Source organism: Loxodonta africana, chromosome 4 (genome assembly GCF_030014295.1).
Source record: "Loxodonta africana isolate mLoxAfr1 chromosome 4, mLoxAfr1.hap2, whole genome shotgun sequence".
NCBI lineage: Eukaryota > Metazoa > Chordata > Mammalia > Proboscidea > Elephantidae > Loxodonta > Loxodonta africana.
The window spans coordinates 119,343,167-119,369,439 of NC_087345.1; the positions used below are offsets into that span (position 1 = coordinate 119,343,167).

A 26,273-nucleotide genomic window follows, 5' to 3' on the forward strand; every position below is an offset into this window, starting at 1 on the left:
AAGTGAAGTTCCCAAGTTTGCACTGTCCGGCATTCATGAAAGAAGTTTAGTCAACGGGCAGGGCGGGGGGGGGGGGGGGAGGGGAGGAGAGTAGCAACAAGCTCTTGAAGATGGGAAGTAAACCACAAGTTAGAAATAGCCAGTGCCACCACCGCCACCATTTCCTTCTTTGTGACAAACTGATGACACTCCTCACTACGACACAGTGCAATCACTCATGAAATGCTCATGCTATCTATTGCTGGTAAAAGATTTCCGTTTATATTTTACTGCTTTCTCAGAGATCTTCGGAGAGAATTAAATATAAAGAAAAAGTAGAAGAGTTTTGATTTTTTAATATTCCATTTTAATAACTAATACAATTAGGTGCTTCTTTCAAGTACACAGAAAGAAAGCGAGTCCCAGAGGTTGTGCAATGAAAAAGAACATTAACAGGAAGAGCCCCTAGAAAATCTGGGGTGTATATCTGCAAATAATCTGTTATTGTCTGGCAAAAAGAATGTAAATTTTAAAACATTTTCATAAAAATAAACTTAAATATCCTAGGGACTTTTACTGCAGTGATAAGCCCCTGGCATCTACTTAGCGTGAGGCAAGATAATGAATAGACCTAATTACACATTATTTTGGAATTCGTTCTATCTCTTGATATAGACATTGCTTAGAGTATAAGAAAGCCTCTCAAGCTTTACTAGAAAAAGAAAAGCATAGACAAAACAATTTTGCTGCCAAATGAAGGTATTATAAGAGAGATTTTTTTTTTTTTTATAGAATATTGCATTGTGTAAATGAAAAGAAAAAACAGGAGTGGGGCAGGATCATTCCTGCTTTCTACTAGGAGTCAATAATAAAATTTCTTGGTATTCTTTCCACAAAATCAGAATAGTCAGTTTTTTTTTCCCCATTCTGTCTAATGACACTTTAATCAAACAGTTAAAATGTGATCTAAAGTATTACAGAAATTTGTAACTTTTTAAAAACAGCTTTTGTCCCTTTGTTCATTAATTCCACAAATATTCATTAAACAACCTTGTGCCAGACACGGTTCTATGTATCAGGGATACAGGGGTAAAAAGGTCTACACCCTCATGGCACTGAAATTCTCATGGGGGAAGAAACTCAAAACAAGGAATATGTATGGTTATGCAGAGAAACTAAAAAAGATTAAATGGCTGAGTCGATGGATGATCAAGAAAAGCTCCAGGAAGGTAACAGATTTAAGTACTGACTTACAGCAGCAGAGAATGAGGAAAAGAAAGCCAGGCAGAATGAACAGTTCATCTCAAGGCTCTAAGACAGCAATACGTTTCGCATAGTTGAAGAGTATAAAGAAGGCCTCTGTGGCAGAGTGTGATGGGGCAAGAGGAAAACAGTGCAGAGATGAGGTTTGAGAAGCAGTAGGTCAACCAGTGTAGGACTTATAAGCAGAGAAATGACTTTTAGTTTTATTCTAAATGCAATGGAAAGCCACTGGAAGGATATGACATGACCTGATTTACATTTTAAAAAGATGCCACTGGCTACAGCATCTACTGCAGTTGTCTAGATGAAAGACGATGGCAGCACAGATGGGGTGTGTGGCAGAGATGGAAAGAAGTGAGCAGATTTAGGATTTGGTTTGGAGGGTGTCACCAGGGCCTGCCAAGAGATTGGAGGGGGGCAGTGAAAGAAAGAAAAAATTAAGGACGGCTTTTAAGTTGTTTTCTTCTTTGCCTGAAACAGTGAGTAGATGGAGTAACCCACTGCCATCGAGTTGATTCCTACTCATAGCGACCCTATGGGACAGAGTAGAACTGCCCCGTAGAGTTTCCAAGGAGCACCTGGTGGATCTGAACTGCCAACCTCTTGGTTTACAGCCGTAGCACTTAACCACTACACCACCAGGGTTTCCAGTAGATGGAGCAGGGGGAGGTAATAGCTTGGCTGTGTCCATGAGACACTGTCAGTGATTGTGGAGATCTAGAAAGCAGTCCAGGCTTGAGATAACAGATTTACAGGTGACTGGCATATGATGTGCCAAAAGCCTGTGGACTGAATGAGGTGGCCTGAGAACACAGGGCAGACTCTGTGTCTTCACTATTCAGCAATGCCTGCTATGTGCCAGCCCCTCTGTGCTTGCTCTATCTGTGAAAAACAAACAAAATAAACAGATCCTTGCCTACCTAGAGATTACATTCTACCACAGAGGGCAAATATAAACATCATGAAAAAGTAATATATATCAGAAGGTGGTAAGTGCTATGGAAAAAAGGGAAAGTAGAAGAATCAGGGGTATAGCTAGGGTGATAAATGGGGTTAAATGGGGGGGGGGTAAATGTCAGCGACATTTAAAAGATGAAATGTAAACAAAGAGTGTAAGAGTATTCCAATCAGAAGGAAAAGTCAGTGCTAAGGACTTGAGGAAGGAACAAAATAAGAATTTCCAAAATCAGCATCACTGGCACGTTTAAAGGAACAGTAAAGAGAACAGTGCGGCTAAAGCAGAAGAAAAAAAGCCAGTAAATGAGAGGCCAGAAAAGCAACATGAAACTCAGACGTGTATGATGTTATGGAAGCTAAGGGAAAAGGAGTTTCAAGGACCAATTATGCAGAATGCTACCGAGAGGTCCTGAATCAGAACACAGTGGTTCTTAACGCTGGAAGTGCAATGTGGAGTCAGCAGAAACGGGAGGATCCTCTAATGAAGGGCAGCGAAGAAGATCCAGTTGGCAGGAAGTATATTTACTTCTAAAGGTAGTAAGACAAGTTGGCACTCAGGACTTACTAAATTCTTAGTCTACTGCAGCCAAACAAACAAGGATTTGAAAATTTTAATAATGTCAACATCATCCACCGGTTCTGGAATCCAAAAAACCTATTTTGCTTAATTTCTCATTCTATTGATTATGAACCATGGAAAAATCAATCGCTAGTGTAAGCTATTTCCCAAAGGGAAACCGAAAAAACACAGAAAAAAAAAAAAAAAAAGCTAAAAACCCATAAGGTAGGGCAGCAGCTTTGGCGATACGGTGCTAACTACCATTTGTTGAGAGTCACTCCAGTTGTGGGTACATGATCCATCTTCCTTTGCCTGAGAATACTATCAGATAGGTTTTCCTATCCATACTCTACATGAGGACAGGTGAAACAGACGGAGGTTGTTTAGGGTTTCACTGCTAGAAGTTGCAGACCCCCGCCTTTTGTACTCTCCCACACAGTCTCTCTCTTCTCTATGTACATGCCTGAGACAAGAGAGCACATGGGCAGTTTTTTTTCTTGCTTTGTAAAGGGTACTCTTACTAGATAAATATGGTGATTTTTATTCTTTCTATTCTAATATAATTGTTAACCCTGTTGTACCGGTGTGTCAATTTCCTCAACTATTTGCCCCCTCCCATCTATCAATTTCTTCACTGATTTAGTAAACATTTTTCAGTATCTATTGCTTTTAAAGGAAACACTGGTGGCGTAGTGGTAAAGTGCTACGGCTGCTAACCAAGAGGTTGGCAGTTCAAATCCTCCAGGCGCTCCTTGGAAACTCTATGGGGCAGTTCTACTCTGTCCTATAGGGTCGGTATGAGTCGGAATCGACTCGACGGCAGTGGGTTTGGTTTTTTTGGTATTGCTTTTAAACAGACGCTCTGTACACTGACAAATTCTGTTCTATTTTAGAAAAGTTAGCTTAAAAAAAAAAAAAGATCTTCCAAAATAAGCATCTCTGGTTGTGTAAAAAGCAAAACTAACCAACATAGCTACAAAGAAGGTAGACTGTGTTCTTTATTGAAATAAATTACTAAAATGATAAAAAATTAGGTTAGTTATTGTTGTAGATTGAACTGTGTCCCCCCCAAAAGATATGTTAAAGTACTAGCTCCAGGTACCTGTGAATGTGACCTTGTCTGGAAATAAGGTCTTTGAAGATGTTATCAGTTTTGATGCCCTGTGCTCTTACCTCAGTGGAAAAGGGTCTTAATTCACTATGAATGGTGTCCTTATAACAGAGAAGAGACACAGAGATAGATAGGGAAGATAGTCTGTGAAGAGAGAAGCACGCGTCTAAAAGTCAGGGAACTCCACGGGTGGCTGGCTGTCACCAGAAGCTAGGAGAGAGGCATGGCACAGATTCCCCTTCAAAGACCTCAGAAAGAACCAACACAGCCAACACCCTGATTTCAAAGTCCTAGCCTCCAAAGAATTGATGCCTTTGAATCACGGTGTTGGGGAAGAATACTGAATATACCACAGACTGCCAGCAGAACAAACAAAATCTGTCTTGGAAGAAATACAGCCAGAATGCTCATTAGAAGCAAGGATGGCAAAACTTTATCTCACATACTTTGGACATGTAATCAGGAGGGACCAGTTTCTAGAGAAGGACATCATGCTTGGTAGGGCTGAGGGTCAGTGAAAAAGAGGAAGACCCTCAACAAGATGGACTGACACTGGCTGCAACAACAGGCTCAAACATAGCCAACAACTATTAGGATAGCGTAGGACCGGGCAGTATTTCGTTCTATTGTACATGGGGTTGCTATGAGTTGGAAATGACTCGATGGCACCTAACAACAACAAGCCTCCAGCACTCTGAGACAGTAAATTTCTCTTCTTCATTAGCCACCTACTTTGTGGTAATTTGGAGCCCTGGTGGTGAAGTGGCTAAGAGCTTGGCTGCTGACCAAAAGGTCTATAGTTCGAATCCACCAGCTGCTCCTTATAAACCCTATGAGGCAGTTCTGCTCTGTCTTATAGGGTCACTATAAGTCAGAATCGACTTGATGGCAAATGGTTTATGGTAATTTGTTAACAGTAACCCTAGGAAGCTAACACAGTTACCTTAATAATCTTGGGAAAATTACTTCCTGATCAAAAAAAATAGCCGTCCTTCGGTTGATTCCTACTCATGGTGACCCCATGTGTATCTAAGTAGAACTGTGCTCCATAGGGTTTTCAATGGCTAATTTTTGAAGCAGATCCCCAGGCCTTTCTTCCCAGGTGCTTCTGGGTAGCCTTCAATTGCTAGCCTTTCAGTTAGCAGCCAAGCACACAGTTTGTACCACCCAAGGACTCTGTACATTTGGTGGTTTAAATATTTTCACTACATATTTACCAATATATAAGATTTTACAGCCTAATGGCTGCTGAAGAATAAACTATTAAATCGCCTTTATGCAATAATTTAAATCGTTTGACTGAAATAACTGATCTCTAAATTTTTTAAATCAGTATTCACATATAAAATATCATCTGTTGATAACTGAGAAAGGAAAGAAACAGATTTTTTGAAGGCGGTTAGGGAAGGATCACAAGACCTCATGATGCAGAAACAAAACTCTATTCAAGAAATTAGACTCAAAATACCATTCAAGGTCATGAAAAGAACATAATAACTGCTGGCCTTTAAAAATTAAAATTAGATATATAAATGTACTTCAGTCATCTCAATTAGTATATGTAAGGCAAACACCAGATGCCCACGAGGCAAAGTTATAAAAAAAATTACAGAAACAGCAATAAGGAGAGGAACAGGATACCAAAAGGTAAGGGAACAGTCAATAGGGAATGGCCGCACAAATTACAGTATCTCTGTACTGTGGAACATGCCAAGCAGCTGTTAAAAACAATGAGGCAGAACTCTGTGTACTGTCACGGAAGACACCGATGATACGTATACATAAAATGAGCAGGCTACAGAGCAGTAAATGCTGACAGTATGGATGAAGGCTACTTCTCACTTTTTACACTTTTCTGCTATATGAATCGGTTTGATAAGCATGCATTAGTTATGTAATTAACAATAAAAAGGAAAGCGGGAGGGAAAGAGGACAGGGAAGGAGGAAGTATCATGGAAGAACCCACCGCTGCCTACTGCCGTTGAGTTGATTCCAACTCATAGTGGCCCCTACGGGACAGAGTAGAACTGTCCCATAGGGTTTCCAAGAATATAACCTTTACGGAAGCAGACTGCCACATCTTTCCCTGGCAGAGCTGCTGGTGGGTTCAAACCACCAACCTTTTGGTTAGCAGCCACACACTTTATCCACTGCACCACCAGGGCTCCTTCATGAAAGAAAGGGAAAACAAAAAGAAGTAAAAAATAGGAGCCAGGGATAAGAGGGCAGGTACATGGGCTAGAAGTCTGCTAGGATTTGGAGAGAGATGGCCCCGGATTCAGGTTCTGGTCCTACTATTAACTTTGGGCAAGTTAAATTCTCTAAAGGTTCAGTTTGCTCACGTGTTAAGTGGGGAGACGTTATTCTTGCCCAACTGAGTTATTGTGAGGATTAAATGAGCTAACTTTTGAAATGTGCTTATTGGTATAGTCTAAGTATCCAAAAGTATTATTTTCTCAAATGAAAATCCTAAAATCACCTCACCTCTAAATCTTTTCCCTTTTTTGCCTCAAACTGTATCTCAAAGTATATTTGGCATAATCCTTTTCAATAGCTTAGAAAGTAGGTTTTATTAAGATCCCAAAGCCAATCCAGTAGGAGAATACATGCTGGTGGTACCATCAGAAACATATTTCACCTGGGATTTCCGGTTCCAGCTGCATACGGGTGCCTAGCTCCCTGACCTCGCTCACACAACCTCACGCCTCCTCTACCCAGAAATTTCAGTTGGTCTGTAGCACATCATAATACCTGAATCTCTTCAAGTTATTCTGCAGTACAGATGGGTAGAAGGATATCACTCAGGGAAATATTGTCAAGACTATACTTCAGGCCATCTTTCATATAAAAAAAAAAAAGAATCAAAACTCTAAACCAGAATGGGTTTCCAAGTAAATAATAAAGTCATGTCTAATTTCTAATTCAGAGTAAGAAACTGGTTAAATTTTTAAAACTGCTTTTTCACAATAATTGAATTCAGTCAACATAAAGTTCACATTTGCTTGGTTCAAATGTTGGCTTTATGTGTTCCCACATGGGCCCTAATTTGATCTCATAAATTGTTTTAATAAACAAAGTCTTGCCTAATGAACCATTGTTTCTTGTGAATTTTACTATATTCTGTTCTTCTTTTAATTTTTAAGAACTTCCTCCTAAAAAAACAAAAACCATGTTAACATTGTCCTTCCTTTTATGTTTAAAGTTCACTTACATGTTACTGTCTTTGGATTTATGCATCTAAAATTTATCATTTTTAAACCTTTGAATTCTCTCCAAACTTCCTGGGCAAAGTAGAAATGCCAGCATTCTTTGCGAATTAAATGCTTTTACAAAGCTGAAAAAGAAAACATTTACATGTTTATATTTTCCTCTATTAAAAATTCAAGGCAATTTTCAATAAAGGTATCCTTTTAAGGTATGTTAGGCATCATCCAAGGCCCCGAAATAGTTGTTGTCTCCTGGAATTCGCACCTTCCATGCAGGAGACCTGGGCTGAATTCCCAGCCATTGCACCACAAGTACAGTTATGGACTTATCTGTCAGTGGAGACTTGCACGTTGATATGATGCTGATCAGGTTTCACTGGAGCTTCCTGGCTAAGATAGATGAAGAAGAAAGGCTTGGCCATCTACTTCTGAATATCAGCCAATGAAAACCCTAAAGAACCCAATGTCCAATCTGTAACTGACCATGGGGATGGTACAGGGCTGGGCAGCATTTCCTTCTGTTATGCAGGGGATCACCACGAGTCAGGGGCCGAACTCATGACAACCCACACCAACAAAACATAATCCCCTCCCACAATGAGTTAGGGTTGACCTGTGTAATCAACAGAATATGACAGAAATGACAATGACAACTTCCAAGGCTAGGTCATAAAGCACTCCAGCTTCCACCTTGGTCTTCTGGATTGCTCACTCTGGACGAAGCCAGCCACCAAGTCATAAGGCTCACAGAGCCCTGGGGAGAGGCCCACATGGAAAGAAACCAAATAGCCAGCACCAACTTGCCAGCCATGTGATACTCCAACCCCGGTCAAGCTTTCAGACAATCGAAGCCCCAGCCAACATCTAACTACAGTGTCATAAGAGACCCTGAGCCAAAACTGGCCAAGCAAGTTGCTCCAGAATTCCTGACCTACAAGAACACTGAGAGATAATAAATGATTATTGTGCTAAGTGTTGCGGTGATTTAAGACCATAGTGATTAGGTTACAATTTAGCTTATTTTGTATGACTGAATATTTTCATTCTTGGCAGGTGCAGCTGAATAGACCATCATCTCTTGTTTTGCAATAAGATGAGTTTAGTGGACGAGACAGACATTAGCAACAACTGATTAGGCAGTATGACTCTGATAACTGCTATCCATTTATTCAACAACACTCAACATTAACTCAATGCCCACAATGTGAAAAGCTGCATGCCAGGCTACCAAGGTAGTCTGATTTCTACATACTAGCACATGACCTGCAACAACGGTTATAAGCAATAAACAATGTTCACTTCACCCCGATTCTTGCCCATATAAATCTCACTGTGGCATAGACAGTATTTTTTAAACCCTGGCTTGACCCACTAGAGGATAATAAAATGAAGTTAATGGAATGCTTGCTACCAGCGTTTTTAAAATAATAAAACAGAAGAGGAGGGCCAGGTAGTAAAATATTAGTTCATTTTTGTTTTATATAAAGAAATGTGTTCATATGTGGATCGTAAGTCACGTAATATTTCTTACTGTGGGTCATGGTCCAAGAGGATTTAAAACCAATGACATAAAATATCAAATACGTGAACATTCTAGGAAATTAATGTGTCACCACACTCTGCCAGTTCTCATCCATCTCACTCTCCCTCCCAATTCCTCTTCTTGCCCCTTAAATATGTGGCCTTCATTGACCATTCTGTTCTCACATTTTTTTTAGGTGTCATTGAGTCAGCTCCAGCTCACAGCAACCCTATGTACAACAGAAAGAAACACTGCCTGGTCTGCGCCATCCTCACAATTGTTGTTATACTTGAGCCCACTGCTGCAGCCACTGTGTCAAATCCGTCTTGTTAAGAAATCTTCCTCTTTTTCGGTGATCCTCTACATAGATACTTTAAAAACCCTGTGGAAACTGGCTCTGGCCCAGCTGCTGTTTCCTTAACCTCAGTTCTGCCGATCTCAACAGGGTAGAAAATAAGGAAAGTCCCTTTTCCTTGGGGATATCCCATTTAAAACATGCTTAACGGTCGTGGTGCAAGAGTAAGACAAGCATTAAGAGGAAGATCACACAGGTAACATGGAATGACCCTGAGATCAGTGGAATTCCTGACTAAATGAGCCATCTTCATTTCTCCAACATGCCAGAAATAATTACCAATGCTAGATGTATAAGGCTGATTTTTAACTCGCTAATGTTAAGTAACAGTTCCACTTTGCCAACAGGTGGGTTTTCAGATTGTAAATAATCGTGTGCAGCACTTATGCTCTCTGCTTTTATGACAAGGGCTAAAGACGTACTAAGCACTTTGAGAGCAAGCACTACCTTCCAGCTCTCTTTCTCTCTCTCTCCTATAACACCTGGCTCACCACTCTGCATTAAAACCTCACTCAGTACATGTTTCATAAAACGAATGAATGTTCAGAAAAGTTTATTTTGGAAATTAAATTATTTTTTAAAAAGAAATATCCAGCCAATCAGCTGATAATTCATTTACTTCTTTCCAGTGCTTCAAAATAAAGGCAATATTACCCAAAATGAAGTTTTTCTATGTTTATAACAGTATTTCTAAGGCTGAAAATATAAATACTAACAAACAGAGCTAAACGTTCCCCAAAAATTTCCAGTAAGAGGAGGATTTCAAGACTACTCCAAAATGGAAGAACAGAGAAGGTCAGTGTGATGGCTCTATTGCGTGCTATGGTTTTCGATAAAAAAGGGCACAATGAAGCTTAAAAACGGCTGTGGGAAAAATGATACTAATGGTAAGATTCTGAACAACAATTTTAGAAAAACATGCTATATGGGAGAAAGGAGGAATCAACATCTTGTAAACAGATTTCAACATTTAATAAGAGAACAGATTAATCTCTTTGGAAAAGCAAGTAATCAAATTCCTCTAGCATGAGATCAAGAAAAAAAAAAGGCGGGGGAGTCAGTAAAACACAAAAAGCTTTAGTAAGGGGAAATTCTGGCTCTTTCCATTAGCCATTTTTCTAAGTAATATTCTCCAATTTTATTAATTGCTCAAAAAGCAGTTATTATTCATGTCAATAAAATTTTAGCACAGTCATATCATCCTAGTTTTATTGCTGGTTCAAACACAACTTGAAAACGTACTACAGTCTGTTTATTGGCCTAAAAACCATAAATATGTTGATATCTGCCAAATTTTTCTCTAATCCACTTTCAAGCTCCAGGCTAATATACCTGTCTGCCTGCCTGAGATCTCCCCTTAGCTTTCCCACAATCATCTCACAACAATCAACACTAATCTCTTGATCTCCAACCCTCAATCTGCAACTCCTCCTCAAATCCTCACTCCACCCCAAAACGAATAATCGATCTTCCTCATTTTAAAATATGGCACCTCCACCCAGCTGCTTAAGTTGCGTGGAAATTATTCCTCCTCTAACCAAACCTGTGGAGTCTGCCCCTAAAATCTCTCTCCAATTAGTCCACGTTTGCCCACCTCTGCTGACACTCCCTTCATCCATCCATCATTGTTTCTCATTTTACAAAAATGCGATCACTCCTTAACAATTCTGCTTGCTTCTACTTTAATTCTCATTCAATTCTCCACCCAGCAGCCAGAGTAATACATAAAATACTACTCTCTCATTTAAAATTCCCATGTTACCAGTATAAAATGCCAAAGTCCTTAATGTGGATACCAGGTCCTGCACAGTATGGTCACTGCCTGGCCTGGGGAGGCGCTCACCTCACTCACTCAGCTCCAGGCTCCCTGGCTTCTTTCTGACCCTGTCAATCTCTTCAACCTACAAGGTTCTTCCCAGGTACGCTAACTCCTCCCCCACTCACCTGTCTAGTCTCAGCTTAATATATTTAAGCATACTTATGTATTTACCTGTGCGGGTATTGGACTAATGTCCATGTTTCCTCTATACTTGGCAGCTCCATGAATTCAGGGATAATGCTGTTGTGTTCATCACTGTGACCCCAAAGTTATCAGAACAGAAAACAAAAAAACCAAACCCTTTGCCGTCGAGTCAACTTTGACTCTTAGGGACCCTACACGACAGAGTAGAACTGCCCCATAGAGTTTCCAAGGAGCACCTGGTGGATTCAAACTGCTGACCTTTTGGTTAGCAGCTCTAGCTCTTAACCACTATGCCACCACGGTTTCCAAAGTTATCAGGGGGCTTGGTATATAACAGAAGCTCAATAAATACTTGTTCACTTTAAGGACTCCCTTTTAAATCTACCCCATTTACTACTAAGTACACATAATGTCTTCATACATAAGTTAAAATTGTAAATAAGCAATTATGAGATAAAAGCAGAGATGAATACATTAAACCCATAAAAAATATATAGTTTAAATGAAATTTTTTTTAAAGGAAATAACCTCAATGTACAACTTATTATAAGTCTATCATTTTGCCTTTGGGGATTATAAGCTTATTAATATATTAATTTTGTCAATCAAATCTGCAAAATAAGACCTTAAAGGTACACAATTATAGGCTGTTACATTTACTCTAGGTTGGCCATTACTGGAAGCATCAATAAATCTGCAGAGCCAGGAATGCCATTTTTAATATGACTTCTTTCTAAAATTATATTGAAATCATTATATAAAAAGCAGGCTGATGCAATTTTAATATTTTAACTTGTTCATCTCTTCCTATATTAAGACAGAATGCAAGACAGAAGAGAAGAATAACACTTTGGGGGGAAGGTAGTAGCTTGGTCAGCTACCATTTACTACGTATTCATTCTGCAGAAATATTTCTTACCACTGAGTGGCATGGAAATATAAATTAAAATAGGTCAAATTTAAAAAATAATAAAAAATTTTCAATCTCATTTTCATAAAAGTATGTTCCCTTTAAAGATTCTATACCTCAGGAAGGTAGAAAAACTGGCTCTTCTCTTATTGTTCTTTTCCCACTTCTCCAAGTGCTCCATTTTCAAGTGTCAGCTTTGGGGCACAGAGGACTTACGAATGCTTCCACAAAAAACCGAAACCAAACCTGTTGCCGTCGAGTTGATTACAACTGAGAGCGATGCTCTAGGACAGAGTAGAACTGCCCCATAGGGTTTCCAAATGGCAGCTAGAGGATTTGAACTGCCAATCTTTTGGCCAGCAGCCGAACGCTTAACCACTGCATGACCAGGGCTCCACCTATGCTTCCAGGAGAATGAAAAATAAAAGAATAAGGAGAGGAAGAGTTGGTCTAATTTTTTCAACCGAATTAACTTTGAAAGGAAACCCTGGTGGCATACTGGTTAAGCCCTATGGCTGCTAACCAAAAGATCAGCAGTTTGAATCCAACAGGCGCTCCTTAGAAATTCTATGGGGCAGTTCTACTCTGTCCTATAGTGCCGCTTTGAGTCGGAATTGACTCGACGGCAGCGGGTTTGGTTTTGGTTTTTCCCTTTGAAGACTTGTGTCGTCTTCACATGGGCCCAAATTCACTGACAGATGCTAACATAGGGTTACAGTACATGGTAGCCAGCATACAAGGTGGTCTCCAATGCTTCTGTCTCTTGCTATTCCTGCCCGAATGTAATTCCCTTCCACAGAGAACAGACCTGGCCTGTATATAACAAGATATGAAAAATGACCAGAAAAAATTCACTTTTGAGCCCAGATCATTGAAAACACTGTGGTACCTTGCCCTCTCTTGGATCACTCACTCTGGGTGAAGCCTACTACCACATTCTAAGAAACCGAAGCCTCTTGCCAACGGCCAGAATCAACTTGGAAGTAGATCCTCTAGCCCAGTCAAGCCTTCGGAGAACTGCAGCCCCAACCAACATTTTGACTGAATCTTAATAAGAGATCCTGAGGCAGAATCAACAGCTAAGCCACATCTACAATTCCTTACCCACAGAAACTCTGAGAAATTAAAAGTTCATTGTTTTAAATGGCTACATTTTGAGGTCATTTGTTATACGGCAATAAGATAACTAAGACATATTTTCTCATTTTTATCCATCACATATGCAACCAAATTTGAAGCTCAGTAAGCCTATTTTAGATGCTGAGAAGGAGACACTTTGCAACCCAGAATGTCTGATCTAGACATAGCAAAAGTATACTTACGGCATTCCATCTGTCAACTATTGTTACTGAAAGTCAGAACGCTACTACGACAGAAACGGCACCTTTAGAACAATGATAAAGCCCATCATACAGAAGATGCTCAATACATGTTAGATAAATTAGTGAACCAGTAAACGCAGTAGGGAAAAAAAAAAAAATTTTTTTTTTTTTTTTTTTTTTTTAATGATGCCAAGGCTGGTAGGAGTCACAGTACACCTCATAATTACTAACTTGTAATGTCTCTTTCAACCACCAGAGGGCAGAAATGTCATACTGTTCTTCCTTGACTTTCCAGAACCTAACATAATACCTCATTATGTTAGGAGTCGGAATCGACTCAACAGCACTGGGTTTGGGTTTTTTTTTTTTTTTTAACATAATACCTGAGGCATGTAGTGAATAAAATAAAAATTCTGGCCGAAATGGAGGAGGGAAAAAAGGAGGATGCTTATTAATAAACGTGAGAAACAAAAATTCTGACTACAGTGTTCACAAAGATTCTTGGAGATGGGGGTTGAGCTAGCTTACAAAATTTCAAGGGAGGGATACTCTTTATAGAATGGTGTTTTAGAACGGGAAACAAAGCACAGAGGCTGGGAACATCAGGCCGATTTCAAGAAACATATATGACCTATGGAAACCCTGGTGGCATAGTGGTTAAGTGCTACAGCTGCTAACCAAAGGGTCAGCAGTTTGAATCCGCCAGGCGCTCCTTGGAAACTCTATGGGGCGGTTCTATTCTGTCCTTATAGGGTTGCTATGAGTCAGAATCGACTCCACAGCACTGGGTCTGGTTTGGTATATGACCTACGCATAGGGAACGTGGACTGGTATGTCGGGGTAGAAACCTAAGGTACTCAATTTGAATCTAAATTTACTTCTACTCTTTTTCTTCTACCTACACCATAAAACCCACTGCTGTCGAGTTGATTCCAATTCATAGTGACCCTATAGGACAGAGCAGAACTGCTCCTTAGGGTTTCCAAGGCTATAATCTTTACAGAAGCAGACTGCCACATCTTTCTCAGCAGCCAAGGGCTTAACCACTGAAGTACCAGGATCCTTAATTACTTACTAATTAGAAATTAGTTGCTGGTTATTGCTCTTTTATTAAATGTATGTTTCTGTAGAAAAAAGGGAAATTTAGTATATTCAGGTTCATTCTCAGTTACACACACATGGTTATCATAATCCACCTTCTTGTTCTGTATAATCAAAGCAATCACCATTGTGTACCTGGCAGGAGCTACATGCATTTCAAGTGCAGTGGCCAAGAAGACATAATTACCTTCTCTGTGACCAGCACCAATTACCAACTCAAACCTATGAAGTGAACACAAATGTCAAAATGCTTTCTGAAATCTTATCATAGTAACTATTTTCTAGTTGCCTTATTATTTTTAATATTATCTTTTCAGCAAAATAGTTCTTATTGATGCTATAAAAATATCCACCATTTTCAATTGGATTGGAAGCTTGGTCCTAATGACAAAATTAGCGAAATCATTTTCTTTTTCCTTGAAGTTACTGGACTTAGCTAGAGCCAGAGACAACTCCATCTTTCTACTCTATGCGGCCTTTATGGGCTTACTCCTAGATCTAAGATTTATGGTTGGCAGGCCTATTTATATGCCTGTAGAGACAGATAATGAATGAAATGGAATCCCAACATTTCATAAATGATATCCTTGCTGAAAGAAGCTGATGAGATAAATGGGTTAACTCTTGATTAATCTGATAAGGCTTTAATAAGGAGATTTCATCCCCTCAAGTATAATACAAGATGCTGTGTATGTATGTTTATAATAAAGACCAAATTGTTCCAGGAATGATCATTAATTAAAAAAGTTAATGATAATAATGTATCTAGATTTGTGGAGCATAATGTTAAGTATACTAGAGCAGAGGTGCTTCCCCTAGGTTCAATGGGCCCCTACAGCTCTGTAAACCTCTGAATCATTTGCATATTTTTAAATATGTAAGTATATAGGCATCCTTCTGGGGAATGGGGCTCTTTCAGCCTCAAACGACAAAAAACCCAGTTCAAATTGGCTTAAGCCAAAGAAGAGAATTGATTCACTCAAATGAAAAGCCAAGGTGGCAGATTTAGAAAGGGCTGGATCTAGAGACTCAACCAAGACACTAAGGTGTTTTTCTGCCTTTTTCTCTCAGCAGTGGATTAATTATTTTGTGCGTGGCCCTTCTAGCCATGGTCTTTCAACTCTCACCCAGGTGATTATGTGATAGGGTAACTGTGGCCTACCTAGGGGATTGGTCAGTTTTGTCTTAAAAGAGAGCCAATTCCAGAGCAAAGAGGAGAGCCTGGCACCAAAGACCCATGGGAGACTGCACAGTTGACTTCTTGGCCCACAGGGCAAGAAAGCTGAGTGCCTCTGGGCAGAGACTGAGGGCCAGGGAGAAGTCTACATCTGACCCATGAATTTGGGACTTGCCAGCCTCTACAGCCGGGTGAGCCATTTCCTTTATGTGGTTCTTCAGTTCCGTGAGACAGCAAATTAGGGAACCCAAAGGCAGGAGAGAGAATACTGATGCTAGAGGGAGTAGTTGATGTCAGAGATCAACTTTGTGCTGATCCTTTTAAGAGAAATTATTCCTTTACCTTCCTCCCTTCCCACCACCTCCCAACACTATCTCTCTATTACCTTTGTGAGAGTACTGATTGTCCTCAGAGAGGCTCACTCCGTAAGGAAAGCTCTAGGTGTACATCATTCAGCTTCAAATCCAGATAAGCAAAAGCAATTCTCTTCCTGCAGAATAAGGAAAGTCCCAAATCAAGTCTCACTGGTCCACTTTATATCATGTGCAAATGTGCACACTCCTGGTCCCAGTAATTGTATCTCATCTGTGTATGTTCACTGTCCTTCATCACAGTTTCAAAGAGGTCCCTGAACCCTCTCCTCAAATTTGAGAACAAGTGTAAAAAAAGTATAAAGAATATGTGCATTTCTAAAATGTCACCTTAAATCTAACACTCCACTACTTTCCTCAGACTTAAGCAAGTGACATTCTCATCAAATCCAATGGTGTACTCCAGCGCCTCGGCTTAAAAGTAACGCATTTGCCACCACTGACCATATAACTATCCCTACCTGACTTTGTGTTCTGACTCTGGCTTCCAGGACACTGCATTAGTCTCATTCTCCTGTCTCTCTGACTTTTCAGGCATTTCCCAGTCTCCTCTTTTTCTTTCTATAGTGTCTCTTTCTAATCTGTCAGTTCTATCCAAATGACTCTCAAATATTCATCTCCAGGCTAAAAATCTTTGTCAAAATTTGTCTCACATTTCCAAAAACCAAGTGGACACCTTAAAACCTAGACACCATATTAGTATGTCAAACTCAAAATATGCAAAGCAAACATCATTTTTAGGTCTTTAGCAAAACCAGCCTCTCCTCCCTCTGAAGTCATCTACCTGAGAAATAATTTGTTTGATCACTTGTGCTTCAAGATTCAGCTCAGACGTTACATTTTCCATGAATCGTTCTCTCCTCTCTCGTCATCAAGCTGGGATGTGTGCTTTCACAGCGCTCTGCCCACAGCTCTCCCAGTACTTATCCCATTTCATTGTAATGACTGGTTTACTTACTGGGCTCTTACTCTAAAGTCACTAGCAAGGACACAGTTGCGTCTTACATCTTATTCCATATGCCTAGCACAGGAGCTGGCACAAAGAAGGCTCCCAATGAACGCTGAAAGAGAGAGAGTATTTTTTGTTTTTGTTATTAGGTGCCGTCGAGTCGGTTCCAACTCAGCGACCCTATGCACAACAGAACGAAACACTGCCAGGTCCTGTGCCATCCTCACCATTGTTGTTATGCTTGAGCCCATTGTTGCAGACACTGTGTTAATCCATCTCATTGAGGGTCTCCCTCTTTTTCACTGACCCTCTTTTTATTATAAAAAAAAAAAAAAAAATTTTTTTTTTTTTAATTAAAGACCTATAATTTTCCTAGCTTAAAATATTTACTATTTGTTAAAAAGTACTGTCAGCAAAAAACAGATTTGTTTGGTTTATCGTTCAAACAGACACTATGGCTTGGTAAGGTCTAAGGAAACAAGTCTGCTACCAATAAAATTTACAAAGCAAATAGTCAGGGAATAAAAGTGGGGAAAAAAAACACTGCTTTCTTCTTCCTCCTCTTTTTCTTAACAATCTTTTGGGTTTTAAAAAAGAAAAATTAATGGTAGACTAAACAGTAGGAAATTTTCTTTGCCTCCAAGGGACTAATAATAATGTCTATCTACAGGCACCAGGTGTGCTTGCTGTGAGGCCTTACCTTTTCATACAGCTACGAACTTTCCCAACTACTGTCCCAAGAGATGATGGCCTTTTGAGACAGGCAGCTGACAAGCAACAAGCCAATCGTTTAAGCTCAAACCACTTGCTTCTTAGTGATATTCTTCTTTACCACCAAGTGTCTTTAACCCTTATGGTCTGAATTTGAAAATTCATTATTTGCTAATTTCTGTGAGACTGAACACATGACTTGATGTCTCTGAGTCTAAATTTCATCATCTATAAAGTAGAAATGATAATACCGGTGACTCACAGGGTTGTTGACAGGAGCAAGTTGACAAGTAGGGAAAGCACCTGAAATACAGTCAGTGCTTAGGAAGAGAGGATATGGTTATAACTGCTCTCTGGCACGCTCACAAAGGACACGAAAGCTTCCAAGCGAGAAACAATTAAAAAAAAAAAAAAGTCATAAGCCATTTGTTTTATCTATGATGAAATGGCAAGAGCCCTTTTAAATAAACCTCAACATTACTCTTAAATTTCCTTCTCAGATCGACACCCTAGAAACCTTACCCTACTCAATGCAGCCCTTGATGGCCATCACTACAAATGAAATAAAAATGCCGTATTTCTGAGCTTTTACTTATAATTGTTGGATTTTAGTGCTATTGCTTTTGTTGTTAAGCAGCAAGACAAAATGTTTTTTTCTTTTTCCCCACTAAATGTTTCTGGCATTTTATTTCCTCTCCATTACTTCTGAATTATTCCAGTGGAGAAGCAAGGTAGCATTAACTAAATGTGAGGTAAACAGTATAAAGTTAGTAAGGAAGAGAGATGTAGTCAATGCCACTTAATCTTGCTGTAAAAAGTTGAGAGTACTCCAATTAGCTTACAATTAAATTTCATTATTATCATTACAAGCCAAATTGCATTATTAATTACAAGCCAAATCACATCTACATCTGTCTTAAAACTAACTTGTTCCAGAGAAATTTTGTCATTCATTAAAAAGTTTCATTATATAAAAACTTTTCAAGAAACTAAAGATTTTCCTTTGGAGAAAGATCAGTCTATAAGAATACAACACAATAAAAACATCAAAAATGGCAAAACCAGTAGTTCTCTTACTGTCAATAATAAAAGGAAGTAAATAACGGATGGAGAGAATCTGCTTCACAGCTCAAACTTTAGAAATGTAAAGAAAAAGTGCCCTCATCTGGCCAAACACAAAACTTAACATTTTGGACCCACATACTAACTCCTGTTCAAGAACGATTTTCAGGGCTTTAATTGGTATATAAAATAAATCTGAAGGTTTTTTTAAAAAAATAAGTAGGAATCGAAAAATAAATGTTTTTTGCTGCCTTTTAAAAATATAACTATGAGCTGCTAAAAACATAACTATTTAAATCATAAACTGTAAAGCAAATTATATAATACATTATCTCACCCCAACCAAATATATCAGGAAGAATAGAAATTGTTACCTGTCCTCTTATTTGCAAATCATGAATTATACAGTGGCATGAATAACTTTACATGCTAATGACATGACTGACATGATTGTCATATACTCACACCTGAAAAAGAAAAAAAAAAACCTAACTTTGGAAAACTTAGAAGTTCATTTTTTTCCCTATTTCTAAAAATTGTATGCAATTTAAATTTACATTTTGGTTAATACACTATTAGACTGACACCCTTACCAGCCAGACTAAGTTGAGTCCTGAAAAAAATACATAATTTTCCACAGCTCTGTGACAACAGCATTACAACTGAAATGCTTTAAAACAAACAAACAAACAAAAAAAACCAAAGCTGTTGCCCTCAAGTCGATTCCGACTCATAGCGACCCTGTAGGACAGAGTAGAACTGCCCCATATAGTTTCCAAGGAGTGCTTGGTGAATTTGAACTGTCAGACTTTTGGTTAGCAGCAGTAGCACTTAACCACTACACCACCAGGGCTAGAGATGAGCAATTCAATTACTAAAAATAATAGTAATAAATAATATTAGAAATCATTCAAATGTTAGTTATTTATCAGGGACTATATGTGACAGTAACCCTGGTGGTGCAGTGGTTAAGAGATCAGCTGCTAACCAAAAGGCTGGCAGTTCGAATCCACTAACCTCTCCTTGGAAACCCTTTCAGGCAGTTCTACTCTGTCCTGTACAGTCACTATGAGTCGGAATCAGCTCAACGGCAAAGGGTTTGGTTTTTATGTGGAAGCAAGGAGCCCTGGTGGTACAGTGGTTAAGCACTTAGCTGCTAACCGAAAGATTAGTGGTTCAAACCCACCATCTGCTCTGTGGGAGAAGGATGTGGCAGTTTGCTTCTGTAAAGATTACAGCCTTGGAAACCCTAGGGGGCAGTTCTACTCTGTCCTATAAAGTTGCTATGATTCAGAATCAACTTGATAGCAATAGCAAAGAGAGAGAGACAGAAAATATACCATCAGAAAGCTTTCCATAGCTCCCCACTATATAATCAAGACCCCTGGTGGTTCAGTGGTTAAAGCACTCAGCTGCCAACCAAGGTCAGCAGTTTGAACCCACCAACTACTCCTTGGGAGAAAGATACAGCAGTCTGCTTCCATAAAGATTTACTGCCTCAGAAATCCTATGGGGCTGTTCTACTCTGTCCTATAGGGTCATTGAGTCAGAATCAGCTTGACGGCAGTGGGTTTATACGGTCACGTAAAACCTAATTTCCTTACTCAACCTCTTCAACAGGACTTCCTCTTATCTTTCTATCTTCCACTGCTGCTCCTCACATACTACAAGACCCACCCAAAATGTGCTCTTCAGCCCCAAACACACTCTGCCGTTGTCTCACTTACACATGCTTTGCTGTACCAGGATACTCACCTAGAATGAGCATTCTCCTGTCTATCAGAAATTATAACTACCCTAAAAAATAGCACATCAGTAACAAAGCCTGGCAGGATTTATCTTAGGAATTAATCTATTTTCCTCCACTCTTGTCCCCCTTCAGAAATCGTATAGAATAGCTTATACCACCATCAGTTTTGGCAGTAATAGGAAAAGGGAAGTTTGCTAGAAAAAAAGTAAAGATCCAGTTAGGTTAAGGGAGGTGCCATATCCTTTTAGTTAAGACAAACAAACCACAGACTCTTAGATTAGACATCCTGGGTTCAGTCCTAGTTGACCACTTGCTAGCTTTGTGAGGCAATTACCTCACTTTTCTAGCCTCAGTTTACTACCTGAAAAACGGAAAAAATAATACAGGTAGTGTCCAACTTACAACAGGGTTCCGTTCCGACAGCTGTCATAGGTTGGTTCTGATGTAACTAGTACCTTTTTCTTTTTTTTTAGTTCTCATTATTGTCTGCTACACAGCAGTGTTTTGAACAGTAAATAAACAACACTGTACAGCTGCCAGTGAACATCTGAGAATGATAATATTCAGCAAATTATGTGCTGCAACATTTATTAAAGAGAAGAGGAACAACAACAAAAAAAGAGTTGCGCAGTTCATTGTAACTCGAATGCATCGTTAAGTTAGGGACTACCTGTAGTACACTCCTCATTAGGGTTGTTTTGAGGATTAAATGGATTAATATGTGTTGCTGGTAAAGTAGCTGAAACATAGAGTCTTGATTTTTACTGCAGTTCCCCTCAAGAGCTGGCTTCCTCCCTAAAGTCCAAGTCCACTTGGCTGGTACACACATAATGTCTAATTATCACCATCCCTTCTCACAGAAGGTTGGATCTTGAGACCCATTCCAAAAAGACAAGCTATGCCTCTATTTTCAGTAGCTGGATCCCAACTCCCAAGCCCTGGTACTACATCCAATACAGAGATCAGCATGGATCAGCATCTCCTTTTATTATCTTTCCCCTTCTCCCTCCTGACTCCTCCCCCCACCTCCAGATCAGACACTTAACGTTTTGTCACAAGCACAGATTCAGTACCTCTTCTGAGACATTGTGACTTTAAGAATTGACTGCCCACTATAAGGAACAGCTCTGTAGCTGGGTTAGAGTCCTTAGAAGACTGGCTTCTCCAGCTAATGTACCTTTTCCTATTATTGTACCATCAAAAAGGTCAACATACTGTTGTTATTACCATTACTAGTGTATGTTTTATTCCTCTACACAATTTAAATTTTCTTGAGAGCGAGGACTGATCATCTTTGAATTTCTCCAGACCTAAACACATAATCCTCAACCTTATTTTGAAATAAGTTATGTCTGAGTCATAATTGACTAAAAATCAGGAAAAATATCTTTTGTTTGCTACCCACCCCCAATCACTGGTGCTAAAACACAAACGCACACTTATTTTTCCTTATAATTAAAATGAATTTTTAGTTGACCAATACCACCACACATTTCTCTCTGGGTTTTAATGACATTTCCTTACACTGCTGTGTGCCGCTCATACTGACTCTAAGACAGACTAGAACTACCCCATAGGGTTTCCTGGGCTATAATCTTTTCAGTAGCAGATCGCCAGGTCTTTTCACCTTTAGAGTGGCTGGTGGGTTCAAACCAATGCCCTATCAGTTAGCAGCTGAGTAGCTGAATCATTGCACCACCAGGGCTCAATTTCCTTACATTCCCTTACCTTAATTACCTTAGATTAATGCACTAATCCATTCTTTAAAGAGGTTTTTAAAATATTAACAAAACAATCGGTACAGTCACAGTAATGTTTTTAGCATCCCCCTTTATTATACTGAGACCCCAAAGAAGTCTTTAAGCCTTAATAAGCCTTTAGACTGCATATTCCAATGTTATAAAATTATTGTGCTACATACAACATGAGATTTCAAATATATTGAAAAGATAACAGCATTATTGCTCTACTTCATTTAATGACATACTTCTTTAACCTTAACTTAGCGTAAACTTAAGTTCTTTGAATATAGTAAGCCCAATTCATTTCTAATTCATGTTAATATTAGTCTGTAGTTATCAAATGTCCTACCATCTTCTACTTTGTTTCATTAAGGTCACCTGAAGTCAACAGTATGATTTTCTAGGAGAGGGAAGTGTCCTTCATAATCTTATATTTTCCAGAACACTACAGATTAAAACAGATTTTTTTTACAAGACAATCAGAAGATTTTTTAAATTTTATAATAGTTGCCCAATTTGTTATTTCAATTATCTGAATTTCCATGTGAAACAAAACTTTGCAATAATGGTTCTGAAACCCTGGCTATGTATCATAGTTATTTGGAGAGTTCTTCAAAAACAGATTGCCAGGTCCCATGTCAGAGCCACAGGTGAGTGTGAAGGATAGTCTGAGAAATGAGTTTAAAGGAAAATATATAAGAAAACAGTATGATTTACAGATATATATATTTAAATGTGTATACTGCATCTACAATCATTTAATTAAAAAAAATTCATATTACCATGTATTCTAAATTACCATTGTACGTGTTTTTGAAAATATACTTGCAACAATTACTGTCGAGTATTTTTTTCCAAATAATCAGTCTTCACATTGGTGATTTTCTAAAATACACTTCCAGGTGTAAGATTTTTTGAGCATCAAAAGTAATAACACGATGTACATTCTAAATACCTTTAATCCTCATATCTGGCAAAACTTGTTCCCTATCGGCTTGTTGCCGATTTACTGCTCGTTGTCAACTTAAAACTCACTTTCTGGATTAGTCTAGAAAACAAATCCTCCTGTGTTTTATTATTTTTTGTGTTAAGTACCCCAGATTTCTTCTGCCTTGGCCCTGAGAGTGACTCCCCTCATGGACCGATGGAGGAGCTTTCTGCTAGGCCTGCAAAACAGTCTTGAGAATGAAAATGCCCTTGATTGCTGTCAAATGACCTAGTCTTTCAGAATAAAAATTTAAATCCAAATAGTGACTTAAAGTCTATTTTCAGCTGTTAAGCCCTTTTGGGCTCAAACAGCAGACATACGTAATAAATCTCAAAGCTGACAGTCTGAGATTTGCTTACCACCTCTGGCACTTCCATGTTCCAAAAAAAACCAGCGGCATACTGCCCACTGATAGAAAGCATAAAGCTAGGTCTAACACTAGCTACGTAGGGGGAAATGGGAACCCTGAAAGGCTGTTGCTCAAATAAATGCCACATTTTCATATAAATTCATCAAGTGTCATTCTGCCTCATTCTGTTTTTTTCTCCATATCTAACTTTCACAAAAATTGTATTACCATTTTGAGTTCTAACAACAGATTAGATGCTAACTTCCAATTATCTTGAAAAGAACTTTCCCGTTGCTACTGGAACATCTCTTCCCACCCAATATACCTGGGCAAAGCCTATATTCTAAAAGTTTATATTTAAGACTTCACTATCTCACAGTTAACTTCATTCTTTCGTAATTCCAATTGTTTCTCCAGTTCCCCTCCAGTCTTTATCTATGTGCAGTAATTTATAAAACTGCAATCATAGTGTACAACTGTTTGTTCTGTTTCCATATAAATATTGTTATTTATATGGAATATTATATGTACTATAATATTCCATATAATATAAATATTTATATGGAAGACCTCTGTTTAATAATATTAATATTGTAAATATTATTACTATTATTAAATGGAGGCCTTAACAATAATGCATGATTTCAAAAACAGGAGTGAAAAAGCATTCAGCTGTTAGAAATTTACAAAAAGTCAATTTCATGTTTTTAAAAATCAAACCTGAAAAACTGAGTTCCCACTGCCAAGGAATAAAATGGCTCGCTAAAAACATGATGTGGTAATATGTAAGAGACATAAAAATTTCTGAAAAAGGCAGAGTGTGCCTGCAATTAAAATAACACAAATGAAAGATTTTCCTTTCTTTACCCTATGCATTTGATTTCTACTCTCAAAGCAGAATAAACCAAGTAAGATAAACCCAATTATTTTGCAAGACCATCTTTAAGAGTGGGAAAAAAAAAAAAATTTTTTTTTTCTTTTTTAAATAAGAGTGAGGCTGACAGCCTCCAGGCACCATTAACAACCCCCAACTTGTAAGTACAGTAGCATGAGCCACCTCCCCTTCTAACTGGTTTCTCCAGATGTTTTTTAGGCAATCAGCCAACTTGCCCAACATAATAAAAACAAAAGGCTGGGGACACAGACCACAGAACCAGTTAAGACCAGTCTGGCCCGCCTGAGACCACAGAACCACTTAAGACCAGTCTGGCCCGCCTGAGACCACAGAACCAGTTAAGACCAGTCTGGCCCGCCTGAGACCACAGAACCAGTTAAGACCAGTCTGGCCCGCCTGAGACCACAGAACCAGTTAAGACCAGTCTGGCCCGCCTGACACCCGCAGAACCATCAACCCTGTCCTCCGGGTGACCCTGGAACTTTTCTCCTGCCGGACAGAACCAAACTTCAGTGGCCCAAGATTGGGGGAAGACTTTCAGAAGTGAAGTGTCCGAGCATAAGATCTGGTTTAACTGAAATGGACTAGTATTGGCCATTTTGAATCAGACAATCATATGGTGTACTATGCCAAGAAAGACAAACTGAAGAGGAACGATGTCGGATTCATTGTCAGAAACAACATTTCACAATCTATCCTGAACTACAACTCTGTCAGTGATAGGATAATATCCAGATGCCTACAAAGGAGACCAGTTAATACGACTATTATTCAAATTTACACAACCACTAAGACCAAAGATGAAGAAATTGAAGATTATTACCAATTTCTACATTCCGAAATTATCAAACATGCAATCAAGATGCACTGGTAATTACTGGTGATTGGAATGAGAAAGTTAGAAAAAAAAAAAAAAAAACAAGGATTAGTAGTTGTAAAATAATGCACTGGTGACAGTAATGACGCCAGAGACTGCATGAAAGAACTTGCAAGGCAACGATCTATTCACTGCAAATACCTTTTTTCAAAAAATATAAACGGCAACTATATCCGTGGACCTCGTTGAATGGAAAACCCAGGAATTAAATCGACTATCTCCGTGGAAAGAGATGGCAGAGAAGCTCAATATCATCAGTCTGAACAAGGCCAGGGACCAACAGTGGAACAGAATATCAATTCCTCACACACAAGTTCAAGCTGAAGCTGAAGAAAATCAGAACAAGTCCAGGAGAGCCAAAGTACGACCTTGAGTATATCTCATCTGAATTTAGAGACTATCTCAACAATAAATTTGACACACTAAATACTAATGGCTGAAGATCAAACAAGTTGTGGGATGACAACAAGGACATCATACATGAAGAAAACAAAAGATCATTGAAAACAAAGACCAAAATGGATGTCAGGAGAGACTCTGAAACTCTCTTAAACATAGAGTAACTAAAGAGGATGGAAGAAATGATGAAGTAAAAGAGCTGAACAGGAGATTTCAAAGGGCAGCTCGAAAAGACAAAGGTATTATAATGAAATGCACAAAGACCTGGAGTTAGAAAACCAAATAGGAAGAACACACATTTCTCAAGCTGAAAGAACTGAAGAAAAAAAATCAAGCCTCAAATTGCAATACTGAAGGATTCTATGAGCAAAATATTGAACAACGCAGGAAGCATCAAAACAAGATGGAAGGAATATACAGTCACTGTACCAAAAAGAATTGGTTGATGTTCAACCATTTCAGGAGGTAGCATACGATCAAGAACTGATGTTATTAAAGAAAGACGTCCAAGCTGCACTGAAGGCACTGGCAAAAAACAAGGCTTCAGAAATTGACAGAATATAAATTGAGATGTTTCAACAAATGGATGCACACTGGAAGCACTCACTCGTCTATGCCAAGAAATTTGGAAGACAGTTACCTGGCCAACCAACTGGATGGAATCCATATACATGCCCATTCTAAAGAAAGGAGATTCAACAGAATGCAGAAATTATCAAACAATATTATTAATATCACACACAAGTAAAATTTTG

At 38.8% G+C, this 26,273-nt stretch overlaps 1 protein-coding gene across 31 annotated transcripts in view; it reads right to left on the minus strand.

Moving 5' to 3' along the window:
• The window catches only part of PLEKHA5 (pleckstrin homology domain containing A5), a 258,711-nt gene that overhangs the window by 155,146 nt on the left and 77,292 nt on the right, over positions 1 to 26,273 (minus strand). Inside the window, exon 4 of one of the 31 annotated variants that reach the window (XR_010321884.1) lies at positions 7,081 to 7,465. The exons of 28 other annotated variants lie outside the window; for them this stretch is intronic. Coding sequence is in view for 2 of the 3 variants with exons in the window: in XM_064284530.1 (XP_064140600.1) it covers positions 15,834 to 15,915 (82 nt within the window). In the remaining variant the exon portion in view is untranslated. Of the gene's footprint in view, positions 1 to 109; positions 7,466 to 15,810; positions 15,916 to 26,273 lie in introns of those variants that run through there. 2 more of the 31 variants (XM_064284530.1, XM_064284532.1) reach the window with 2 other exon arrangements.